The sequence below is a fragment of the Magnolia sinica genome, chromosome 9, assembly GCF_029962835.1.
Source record: "Magnolia sinica isolate HGM2019 chromosome 9, MsV1, whole genome shotgun sequence".
NCBI lineage: Eukaryota > Viridiplantae > Streptophyta > Magnoliopsida > Magnoliales > Magnoliaceae > Magnolia > Magnolia sinica.
Window position 1 is genome coordinate 81,014,421 of NC_080581.1, and position 12,814 is coordinate 81,027,234.

Sequence of the window (12,814 nt, forward strand, 5' to 3'; positions counted from 1 at the left end):
TATATCCTGTCCATTCATCTAATCTGCCCGTTTATGTTAAGACGTAATTGCAAAAATCAGATAAATCCAAACTCAAGTGCGCCACACTACAAGAAACAATAGAGAATAGGACACCCATGACTGAAACCTTCTTAGCCGACAGAAGTTTATTGACCGATATTTATGTTTTCTCTGTGCTGTGGTCCACTTGAACTTCTGATCTCCTTCATTTTTGGGCCCATGCCCTAAATTGTGGGGGGAAAACGGATGGACGGAGTGGATCTGAAACATATCAATCACGTTGGGCCCTACAGCGGGGTGGTGTTGGCAACATCACCGGATCCGCGTCCCTTATGAACGGTTAGATGGCATGTAAACTTCATGGTGGCCCACGAATTGAACGGTTTAACTTACCTTAAAGGTTGCCACGTGTACAATTTATGAGTGCACGAGCATGAACCATCATGCCTTCGCAGAGTATCACAGTTTGAAGATCGAGATCAGATTATCCATGCACCGGGCTCACGACTTGGGTGATCATAACCGTTCAATAGGTAGGCGCTGCCATTGATAGAACATGTATTAAATACATCTCCCTATGAAATAATCCCCACCGTACGATGAACGTGCATCAATAGAAACCGTTCTCAGTTTTATGTTTTTAGCTGTCCCTGAAATGCTTGCACGCAATACATGTTTCGTTAATCCAGACCATTGTTCTGTCGTGGCCCACTTTTGATGGACCAGCCCCCAAAAATACCAGATTGGGAGACCATAGAGAGAAAACTTGGACCGCCTATTCATGGGTGGTGATGGGGCTTACCTCATGAACGGTTCATATCACTCGACCGCTGGAGACAGAAATATTTCGGTCCCCATGCGGTGTATATTTCTTTTTTTCTTTGCACAAAGAGATCGGCAACAGCATGGAATAGCGAGGGATTCGAAAACAAACAATCGTTTTCTAAAAGCTCCAAAAGATATTCGCGCGTGAAATGATCGAAGAGGATTCGCGGAATATAGACCATCATGGAACAGTTTCATAGATCTAGTCCATTTATATTACTGGAATCTAAGTGACCATGTCGTCTACAAGAATTCAAGATGATCCATTGATAAATGGAATAAAAATCATTGGTCTTTGTTTTCTAAACATACCCCTTCCTCATAATACTTTGGACCATCTGGATAGTGAATTTGCAAGTTAAAAGTTTATATTGACGAAATTCAGGTTATCTAACGCACCTGTGGGCCAGATGTACCCAGTTAATCTAGTTTTCAGGTGATTTGTTTATAAGCCGTCCATTTTTGTTATGCTAATTTCACACTCTTGATATGTGGATTGGAATGAATTATTAGTAATAACATGATCAATGTCGATCCCAAATAAATAACAGCCAGAATATCTCAAATGCACGTTAATTCTGCACGTGCAGTGAGATTCAGCTCCTCAATTCTATCCGCGCGCGACGCGCTGTAGTGTTACAGATTTCACGAAGACTAATGGTAATATGCATGTCGCTGCATAAAAGTTCCATACAGTGGCCATCTCGTGGTACACGTGTAAAATTATTATAGTAATCATAACCGTTGATATCATGGTCCTACATATCTTACACTAAAAATTAAAAAATAAATCATTGGTTGGACAACTGCGATCATCCGTTGTGCTTTTCTTTGTTATCTAGTCGTTAATTATTTAATTCGAAATCGGATGGATAAAAATATTCATTCTTATTTATTTCTACCTCATAGACTATATAACTTATTTCCCATCCGAATAACGGTTCAGATCATCATAAAAGACTTTCTACAGGTACCATGATTAAGGATCTGCGTAGGATTCTGTCCAGTACCTGCGTATCAGAAACTCCTCGCTTCCCGAAGTGGACATTTTTGGGCGGTGTACAAAGCTGACCGAGCATTTTGCATTCGCAATCGTCTTCCAAGACTACGCAGGTATAAAAACCACTTTTCAAAATCCCATTTTTCAAACCCTCTCTCTCTCTCTGCATCCAAAACCGCTTTTCAGACGTCGCCCAAACCGCTTCTCTTCCCACCTCAAAACCGCCAGCGGTTTTCTCAATCCTCCGTTCCAGTCGCGGTGAATTTCTAGGGCTTTGACTGGATTGTTTGAAATCGTTATCGCTTCTCCGAGGCGGTCTTTTGTTGATTCCAGAAAGTTCTAGAAATTCAACGGCTGAGATGCTTTGGAAGCTCTCGTGACGAAGATCGACGGCGAATTCGGGGATCGGAGAGGGTGGAAGAGGAGTCGGCGCGGATGAAGCAATCATTCAATGATTTCTAGGGTTTGCCGATCGGTTTTTCGCTTTCAGATGGTGCTTTCGTTTGGGTTTTTGTAGTATTTCTCAGGTATTTGTCTTTCTCCCTTTGTTTGAATGTTTTATATTTTTGGAATAATATTATAAATTTCAAATTTGGGTAATTTTGTTATTATTTGTTGGAAATTTTTTAGCTTTGATGAAATGATCATACAATAATCTACCGGGCCATCTGGTTGCCATCTTCCACGTGATGAGGACAACTAAGCCGTACATCATGTGGGCCCCATTTTGTTGATTCCCTGGCCCAGAAACCAGGCCAGTCCGTTCATCAGGCGGACGGCAGTATGGGAAGCAAGTGGATGGCTGGAAAACTTGTTTTAGCCGTTGATTTGTTTTGTGCAGCGTGGTTCTCCTGACAAGTGGACCAGCATGTTTTTTTTGGGGGGCCAGGGCATCTTTGCTGTTGTCCCACTTGATGCATGGTTCGGATACGTGTTGGCCTATGAATGGGTTAGATATTGCAGGACACTGTACGTTGCAAATTGGATCTCAAAAAATTTCATCTCATCCGTCCATTTGTTTTGTGTGTTTTGGCCTCCTTGATGCGTGCATGGGCCTAATTTATGAGCCATGGCATCTAAAGGGTGGGCCACTATGTTTAACTAATTTGTGGGCCATGTCATCTAAATGGTGGGCCATTGTCTGCAACTAATTTATGGGCCATGTCATCTAAAAAGTGGGCCACCATGTTCAACTAATTTATGGGCCAGGGCATCTAAATTGTGGGCCACCATGTGCAACTAATTTATGGGCTAAAACTTGTTTTAGCCATTGATTTGTTTTGTACATGATGGTGCTCCTGAGTCCTGACATGTGGACCAGCTTAGTTTTGTAGGCCAGGCCATCTTCACAATCACAGTGGATCACACTTGATGTACGGTTTGGATCTTGCACATGTTGCCCTATGAATGGGGTAGGTTATGCAGGACTGTGCCGACCGTTTGTTTTGTTCGCTTCGGCTTCCTTGATGAGTGGACTAGCGTAATTTATGGGCTCAGGCATATAAACAGTGGGTCTCACGTTGGATCAAATCTTGTACATGTGTGCTAGCTTGGCATGTGAGCTATGGCACTGGAGAAAGTGAAGATGGGATAGTCCACTGTTGAAATTATTTTGCTGCACTTCACCCTTTATCTCTCTACATGTAGCCGTGGCCTTTCCCCCTGTCCCTTTCCCCTACTCTCTCTAGCATCTCTATCTTATGGGCCGACGACTCGTATGTACTAAATTATACTGATCCCTCAATCTGTGCATTGTATGTGCTGCACCCCCATTATATAAAACTATGATCTCTAATACGTATTATGATTTATTAAAATCAGATTAACTGATTTTTAAGTGGCACCCACACATGCATTTAGGTGGCACATGGATATCATCGTTGTTGAAAATCACTTGTTTGGAATGCTTAGCTATTGAAAATCACTTGTTTGGAATGCTTGGCTATTGAGAATAAAATTCAAAAGATATAATAATTGCCTCTCAAAAAGAAAGAATGAAAGAAAAAAACAGAAAAGTGGTATGTACTATTGTTATGGTGTATAACCATTTGATGTCTTTGCTTTTTCCAATTATTCTGAATTTTGTTTGTCATAACGGATGGAGATTTAAAACAAATCCAGGCACTTCCAAAAGGGCCTACCTGTTAGCCAAGCTGATCAGATTATGGGCAAACTTAATGTAACAAGGTCACAACCTTTTAGGCTTCCTATCATGTGATCCCATCAACTGTGTTGTCTCGAGCACACGTATCATACATCCCTGGAGTTGCAACTAGACTTTCTAATTATGGAATTGTTCGGCTTTGGTTTCTTTCTCAATTTTGGCAACCTCCAAAAAATGTCGATTCATCATTAAAAAAACCTTCATTGTTGAAAAAGATTGTTGGCAAATTAGCAATTGGGAATTTGGCAAGGCTCCAATTGTAGACAGGGCCATCTTTGGTCATAATGATCACTTTTTTTCTGTTTGAATGACCGTTGTGGGATCTTCATAATGCACGTCTCCTTGAAAAGCCACTGTTGGTTTATCTCATGGCATGGATAATTTCTGTGAAATGTTATATGAAATTATGGGCATATTCAAAATTTATTAACAATCCTTGGGTTCTATTCCATAATTGTCATTCCAAAAGATGTAAAAAGATGGAACCACAAAACCAGCTCACCAAAAAAGAAAATGTCATGTTGAGATCCTCATCATTTAGTGCTGTGTTTTCTCTGCCTCCAAATTTTCTTCTTTGTGGTGTTGCCTGATGTGTCTTTCTTGATTTTCCTTTTTCTTTCTTCTTTTTCGTAATAAAGTTTCTGATAACCTTTCAAAAAAGAAAAAAAGTTTCTGGTATCCATAAAAAGGGATTCTCAACATTTTTTTTTTCTCAGAAGCTTGGTCAAGGACAGGTAGAAGCAATTTGATCACCAAACGTTTAAAAAAAACTTTTGTTGAACACTTCTGTAAAACCCAATCAATGGACGCGACTTCTCCATACCTTTTAACAATGCAATGGCAGACATTTCAATACTAGGACACAAACATCCAATTGATAATCTTGAGTTATGGCATTTGATAGTTATTGAAATGTTTTTTTTACATGTTTCTAGTAAATGCACCTATTTATGGATGTTTGAGGTGATATCTTGTTAATATTAATGCCGTTGAGTATGGCTATGGATGAGGGGGCCATTCAGTTTATGTTTGACATCCATACCATGCGGAATTTGTATCCTTCTATATACTGTTTTCCACCTTTCCAAAACAGTCCCATTGAAATGGCTGATGGATCGATATATGACATTTTACACCATCTCACGAGAATAATGTTGACCCCAAGTATGTCAATGGATGATGCCCATGAGGCGTACTAATTTCCCAACTCCCATACGAACAGTTCTTATTCCAGCTAATTGTTTGGCATTTACGTGAAATGAACAGTAGATTGTTTATGTAAGTTACTTGTTACATGCGTAATGGTCTTATCAGTCATTGTGTTGCACCCCTCATCAATGTCATCATATCTATCTTACATGTCATGCTTGTCACAATCCTCTTTTTTTTGGCTGTTCCAAAAATGTCTGGATCAATCATCCCGAGGATTGACAACAGCTATTCAAAAGTCAAAACAACAGGTTCAGCCAATATTTTCATCCTAGCCATGTAGCCTATTGTGGACCAAAACCTGCACCAATTTGCCATTTTGAGGCAGGAAGGAGCTCGAGCACTATCCATATCCTTTAATCTGTCATTTGTGATTTGTTAGTGTTGGCATGGCCTCTACATCTTCTAAAACCATCTGCTGCCATTGTCTTGATCCGTCATCTCCCAATTTCCTTGAGCACCATGGCATAACCCTTCCATTTATGTTCTGCATTTCTTCCTCTACATTCAGCATACACTTTATAATCAGCATGTAAAGGTTGTCTGCTGCATCTCAGCCCTGTTCATACAGCCTCAGTTATTTTTCACTCTTTTAGGCTTTTCTTACTGAGCAAGCTGCATAAATAGTATGTGTAATTGCATGAATAGCAATGATTTGTTGAGACTTGAGATATTGTTCTCACAATGTCAATGTCTTGATTCTTTTGTTAATTGGGTCCAGTCCCTTACACTCCCCATGTCTAGAGTATCACCTGCTCTCAATGTACGGAGATGTTGATGATTATTATTTTTTTAAAGAGCCTTTGATTCTTTTTAATCAGCATGTAAAGGTTGTCTGCTGCATCTCAGCCCCGTTCATACAGCCTCAGTTATTTTTCACTCTTTTAGGCTTTTCTTACTGAGCAAGCTGCATAAATAGTATGTGTAATTGCATGAATAGCAATGACTTGTTGAGACTTGAGGTATTGTTCTCACAATGTCAATGTCTTGCTTCTTTTGTTAATTGGGTCCAGTCCTTTACACTCCCCATGTCTAGAGTATCACCTGCTCTCAATGTATGGAGATGTTGATGATTATTATTTTTTTAAAGAGCCTTTGATTCTTTTTATTTGTTTCATATAGAATCTGTAAGCATGGCATTCCCTTCTTCCTTGATGCCATGCCTGTTTCTGTTAAAAAAAATTGAATTTACACTGACCAATCTGAGTTTTGTGTTTTCTAGAATTCATAAGCACTGTTCTTTCTTCTTCTATCTATATCTGCTCAGTTGCTATTATTCCTGACCTGTTTCAGGCTTTCAGCAGACAGGCTTCAAAGGGAAAAAAAGGCAGTATGGGCCTAAAAGCTCGCGAAAATGCTACTGATTCTCTGAAAGTAGAGGTCGGAGAGATAGACACTAGAGCCCCATTTGAATCTGTCAAAGCTGCTGTCAGCTTATTTGGTGAAGGAGCCTTCTCAGCTGAGAAATCTACTGTGAAGAGATCAAAGGCTCTCCCTACAGAGGTAACCTATAAATCGAAGAAATTTATTTCTGAAACGACGACAATGGTATTTTTTGGAAGCTGCTTGATGTTCGTTTTATAATTCCAACCTCTCTCTCTGGACATAAAATGCATAGTTGCATAATCCTTCTAACAAGCTTTCACTCCCATTTCAAATTGTGCATTGAATCAAACTTATGCTCCAGCTCCATAGCTGTTTATACTTGCTAATGTTTTGGAACAGACACTTGCCCGCTCCCGCATTCCAATCTGTTGCCACTTAACACTTCCATCAACTCTACGAAGGATCATATTGCTGTCAAATTCCTTGTACTTTCTATTTCTTGTTCACATGGATCTATACATTCTATTTGGTCTCCATTGGCGTAGCTTTACTGGAAGCCTGTCAAGGCTACCTGCTGTAGTAGGCTTCCAATTCTTAGTCCTGCCATGACAAGTCAATGTGGCATGTCTGGGAGATCTGGACTTTTCATAAGATGCACCCCTCTGCGCTTGTCCTGTGGCCCAAAAATACGTAGGTCCGGTCATTTGGTGGGTCACATATATGCATTGAATGTGATCGCGAGTTACTTTTGGAACCATCCATACACATTTGAACTGTTTTGCCCACATGAGGATCCGACCAGCGTATTTAAAAAAAATATATATTTATGAACACCTGGATCCTGCATGCAGGAATGTGTGATTGGAGGACTTTGGCTTCCCAACCTCGATGGTAATGTTTGCTCTGAACTCTTCGTTAACAAGTGCCCTGTTGTTTGCAGAGAGTATTGGCGAAAGAGACACAGCTTCACTTGGCTGAGAAAGAGCTGCACAAGTTGAAGGAACATCTGAAGAATGCCGAGACTACAAAGACCCAAGCACTAGTGGAGCTCGAAAAGGCTAAAAGAACAGTTGAAGATCTCACCCACAAGCTTAGAGTTGTAAACGAGTCGAAGGAATCAGCAATCAAAGCGACAGAATCTGCCAAGAATCAGACCAAGCAGCTTGAAAACGTGAACACAGGTGCTTCCACCGTAAACAGTGGTTCATGGAAACAGGAACTGGACAGTGCAAGAGAACAATATGCAGCTACCATTACTGAGCTAGATGCAGCCAAACAGGAACTCTGGAAGATCCGTCAGGATTTTGAGGCATCCATGAATGCGCGGGCCGCTGCCTTCCAGCAAGAAGAAAATGCCAAGCATGCGACAGAAGCTAATAAGGAGAGGATAGGCGAGTTCTCGAAAGAGATTGCAGCTGCGCAGGAGTCGCTGGTGCATGTGAAGCTGGCCTCTGTGCAAGCCCAAGAAGAGCATGCAAAGATCCTTTCAGAAAAGGATGCTGAGCGGCAGAGCGCAAGACGTGCAATAGAAGAAACCCAGATGAAATTGGAGTCTTTGAAGAAAGAATTTGATCCTGAAATGGGCAGGAACCTTGACAAGAAGCTGGCTGAAACGGCTGCTGAGATTGAAGCCTTGCAGAAAGAGATTGAGAATGCCAAAAATTCTGATCTTGATGCAGTGAAAGCGATAACGTCTGATCTTGATGATGCGAAAGAGACACTGCAGAAACTCGCAGACGAGGAGAGCTCTCTTAAGAATATGTTAGAGTCCCTCAAGCAGGAGCTTGAGAGTGTAAAGAAAGAGCATTTGGAGCTGAAAGAGAAGGAAGCGGAAGAAGAAAATGTAGCTGGGAATCTGCACGTCAGGCTCCAGAAAAGCAAGATGGAGCTCGAGATGGCCATTGCTGCAGAGGCGAAAGCACAGGCCGCGTATGATGAACTGATCTCGACCCTCCAGCAGCTATCGTCTGAGTCTGAGAATGCGAAAAGGGAAACGGAATCAATGAAGAAGACGGCAGAAGAGCTGAAGAGGGAAGCTGTAATGACCAGGGTAGCCTTAGAAGAAGCAGAGAAGAATCTACGCGTTGCGCTGAAAGAGGTGGAAGAAGCAAAGGCTGCAGAAACGAATGCGCTGGATCAGATCAAGATCTTGTCAGAGAAAACAAACGCGGCCCGACAATCAACATCAGAGTCAGGTTCCCAGATCACGATCTCAACGGAGGAGCACGAGTCCCTGAGTCGGAAGGTTGAGGAGTCCAACACATTGGCAGAAATGAAGGTGGATGCTGCAATTGCTCAGGTGGAAGCCGTGAAGGCCAGCGAGAATGAATCGTTGAAGAGGTTGGAGGCAGCCCAGAAGGAGATCGAAGAGATGGAGGCGGCCACGGCAGAGGCAATGAAGCGGGCTGAGATGGCTGAAGCCGCGAAGAGGGCGGTGGAGGGAGAGCTCCGAAGGTGGCGGGAGCGGGAGCAAAAGAGGGCGGCTGAAGCGGCTTCCCGGATACTGTCTGAGACAACAGATATGTCTACAACGGCATCGTCGGCTACGAGTATCAAGCCAAACATGCAAGAGAAGACTGGCCTGGTACAGGCTATGATTGTGAAGCCAAATGTGCAAGAGAAGACAGGCAGGAGCGGGAACCATAAGGTGGAGAAAGCAAGGAACCATAAGGCGGAGAAAGGTGCAGTGGTGAAAAAATCACTTTTACCCAACCTCAGTGGCCTCTTTAATCGAAAGAAGAACCAGGTCGAGGGCGGGTCGCCATCTTATCTCCCAGGTGAGAAGCGGGTGTGATTGCTATCTAGGCAAGTGTTTTGATGTTTGATTGGTGTTAATGAAAGAAAAGTTAAAACATATGCAGGCTTTTGTGGTTTGTGTATATATGTAGAATCTGTTTCGGTTTCTGTTTTTTCGCAATTCCAATTGAAGCAGGAGAGAATATATTTTGAGATTGGAATTCACAGCTCAAATGGGTGTTTCATGGTAGCATGAATTGGGATTTGCGATTGGAATCCACAGCGCAAATGGGTGTTTCATAGTAGCATGAATTGGGATTTGAGGAATGTTGAGGCTAAAGTTTGTGATTGGAATCCACAGCTCAAATGGGTGTTTCATGGTAGTAGCATGAATTCGGATTTGAGATTTGAATCCACAGCTCAAATGGGTGTTTCATGGTAGCATGAATTGGGATTTGAGGAATGTTGAGGCTAAAGTTGCAGTAGCTGGACGTGGGCAAGTCGTCAGGCGGGCCCCACCTTGTATAAGGTGCGGTCTGTGATCGGGCTGGGCCATTTTGGTGTTATGCAGAGTAGAAGTGACCTCAAATTCAAATATATGGACCCATTTTCAAAGCACACGCTCTCACACCACAGTGAGATTTCACGACGATGGGTATGGGTACCGGAACTCATGACCTCTTGTGAGTCTACCACCCAGGCATGAGTAAGGATCCATTGTAAGTGGTTCTGAAAATGAAAATAATAATAATGTTAGATGAACTATACCAATGGTTTACATTGGAGATAGGGTCCGGCTAAAGGAAATAAGCCCATTCACAGCCTAAAATTGATATGGTCATGCATGTATGCACCGGTAGGATGCATCTGCTTACTAATGGACGTGAAAATCATAATGAACCAAAACTCAAGTAGGCCATATCATAGGAAACAATTTGGATTGAACATCCACCGTTGATTTTGTGTAAGGACCACTGTGATGTTTATATGCCATTGACTTCAATCATCTCCCATGCCTTGTTAAGATGAGAGGATTACCCAAAAATCACAGTACTTCGAATTGTTTATTTATTTATTTATTTATTTTAAAAATACTTTTTAATATTCAACTGTGTGAACAAAGTACATCCTAGGGTTGTCAATGGGCCTGCCAAAACCAAATCCAGGGTGTGGTCCACTTGCGCATTTAATCTGCATCAATTTGGAATACTTATTAAAATTAATTTTTCAGAATGGATGGACGGCGTGGATAGAAAAACATACATCACGGTGGGCCCACAAAGCCCTTGACCTAACCGTTCGTCTCTAGCTAGGTCCGGTACCCAATCACCAGGCGTTAGTTGATTTACATTCCCAACTAAACGGAGGTGTCCCATCAGACAAAACCCTTTTTATCCATCATGTATATCACATCAATGCAATCAGATCCAAACCCTCCAAATTCGGTGGCCTACTTGGACAGAAAACATCCCCTCCAATGGTACAACTTAACCTTCCAATCGTGGCCATCAAATGGCAGACAATATCAAAATGGTTGCTAATACTTATTAAACGGTCAATATCAGAAACCTGAGCTGATCTGATCAGTTTGATCCTTTTCTACGGTTCGTCCAAAGTAAGAATCCCGATTTGCGGTCTAGATTGAAGTTCTCTCATGCCCTGTGAATGATAGATGGTAACCACCACTTAAGAGGCAGTGGATAACACCTTGGTGTGTTATCCTTACCATATGGGGTCCACCTTGATGTGTTTTTTGTATATCCAATCCGTCCATCGGTTTTTATATCTCATTTTATGGCGTGAGCCAAAACCTTAATAAAATATAAATCTCAAGTGGACCATACTACTAGAAACAATAATGAATAACCGTTAAAAACCTTTTGTGGGCTAAAAGCAGCTTCGGATATATCTGATCTTTGTATTTTCACTTCATCTAGATATTTTTGACATTATAAATAGGTTTGATTGTAAATAAACATTAGACAAAAAAATCTTACGATGGGCCATTTGGAATTTCTAATGGTGAGGCACTCAATCACCACTGTCTCCTGTAGTGTGGTCCACCTAAGAATTTTATCTTAATAGTTTTTGGGACCCTATCCTAAAATTGTATGGAGAAACGGATGGACGGAATGGATATACAAAAAATTATCAAGGTGGGCCCCACTGTATGGGTAAAACACACTAAGGTGTTACCGGGTAACAGCTAATCCGCTCAACGCTTAAGATTTAAGAAATGGTAAAATTCGCGACGTATAGTCCTCATCTTCGCATATTACACACGTGTTTTCATCTGCACAATTAGGGCCCGTTTTATTGCAATCCAAACCATTTGATTGAAATACGTTACAATGTAGACCGTTGTTGCATTACTCTTAACGGTCAATTCGTAGTACACAAATCCAACAGATAACACTCCTCTTATCATGTACTTTTTGATCCATCGTCCATCCGTAGAGAGACAGAACAGAACAACGGTCTGGATTACCCAACCAAAGGCTCCACTTGTCAGCATACGAAACTCATGTACATGCTGGTTCACATACCATATTAGCGCTGAACAAATCATTGCCTTCTCAGCCGTCCATTTAACATCATCAACCAGATGATAACAATTGATTCCCTTCAGATGCTCTATCTACAACGGAATCCACCATTTGGACGATCTGGATTGACCTACAAGTGGGCCGTGTGTACAGTACATACGTCACCACCATATAATAAAAAGGGTGGAAAACTTACATTTTAATTGAATGAAATCCAAACCTCCTCGTCCAATTCTCACTCTCAATCCCAATTCCCACAAACGCTCTCCTTCTTCCTCTATCTTTCAAAATTCCACCAATACCCTTCTGCCTTTTCCTCTTCTCTCAAAGAAATTCCAAGAACACCCTTCGCAACCCTCTCCATGGCGAGCAGCAACAGCAGCAGCAGTAGCAGAGACGATCCTCTGTCCTTCTCAAATCCTTCATCTTCTCCGATCCCAGTCTCTGATGCCGCTGATTCATTTCTCGCCGATCAGAATTCTCAGATCGGCAGCGCCTCCGGAAGCTTCCAGAACGACGGCTTGCTTTCTGCTGGGGGTGGCGACGGCGGCAGTGATGTCGAGTTCGGGTTCCTGCGGCCGGAGTTCCGGCAGGGCCCGCTTGTAGGGACGGTGCAGATCTATGAGAGGCACGTGTTCCTCTGCTACAAGAATCCGCAGGTGTGGCCACCGCACGTCGAGGCAGCGGAATTCGATCGGCTTCCACGGCTGTTGTCGGCGGCCATGACTGCAAGGAAGGGCGAGATGAAGAAGCTGGTAACTCTCTCTCTCTCTCTCTCTCTCTCTCTCTCTCTTGTGTGGATTGATTAGTAGTCTGCTCTGCTACCTGATAATTGTAGTCCACGGATTGTCTTTCATTGTTGGCTGGAACCGTTCATCTGGTGGCTCCTGTGTTTGATGACTTTGGGTTTTGTGTTACTGAATCTTTACTTGTCAAATCTTAACCGTTGATCTTGTTTGTATTGACGGGCAATGGTGGGGCCGCCAGTTCGTGGAGAGGTTTTGCAGC

At 42.2% G+C, this 12,814-nt stretch overlaps 2 protein-coding genes across 5 annotated transcripts in view; both read left to right on the forward strand.

The window, feature by feature from the left end:
• Nucleotides 1-1,936: 1,936 nt before the first annotated feature.
• Nucleotides 1,937-9,481, forward strand: LOC131255845 (WEB family protein At5g55860). Its single transcript, XM_058256732.1, has 3 exons — nucleotides 1,937-2,352; nucleotides 6,492-6,701; nucleotides 7,465-9,481. Exons 2-3 carry the CDS (start codon nucleotides 6,531-6,533, stop codon nucleotides 9,316-9,318), a joined length of 2,025 nt encoding a protein of 674 aa, XP_058112715.1. The 5' UTR covers nucleotides 1,937-2,352; nucleotides 6,492-6,530; the 3' UTR covers nucleotides 9,319-9,481.
• Nucleotides 9,482-12,006: 2,525 nt separating this feature from the next.
• Nucleotides 12,007-12,814, forward strand: part of LOC131255846 (altered inheritance of mitochondria protein 32-like) — a 66,756-nt gene continuing 65,948 nt past the window's right edge. For 2 of the 4 annotated variants that reach the window (XM_058256736.1, XM_058256735.1), the window contains exon 1: nucleotides 12,022-12,561. In XM_058256736.1, the coding sequence (XP_058112719.1) occupies nucleotides 12,169-12,561 (393 nt within the window). In that variant the 5' untranslated portion in view covers nucleotides 12,022-12,168. Of the gene's footprint in view, nucleotides 12,562-12,814 lie in introns of all 4 variants that reach the window. The other 2 variants (XM_058256737.1, XM_058256733.1) reach the window with 2 other exon arrangements.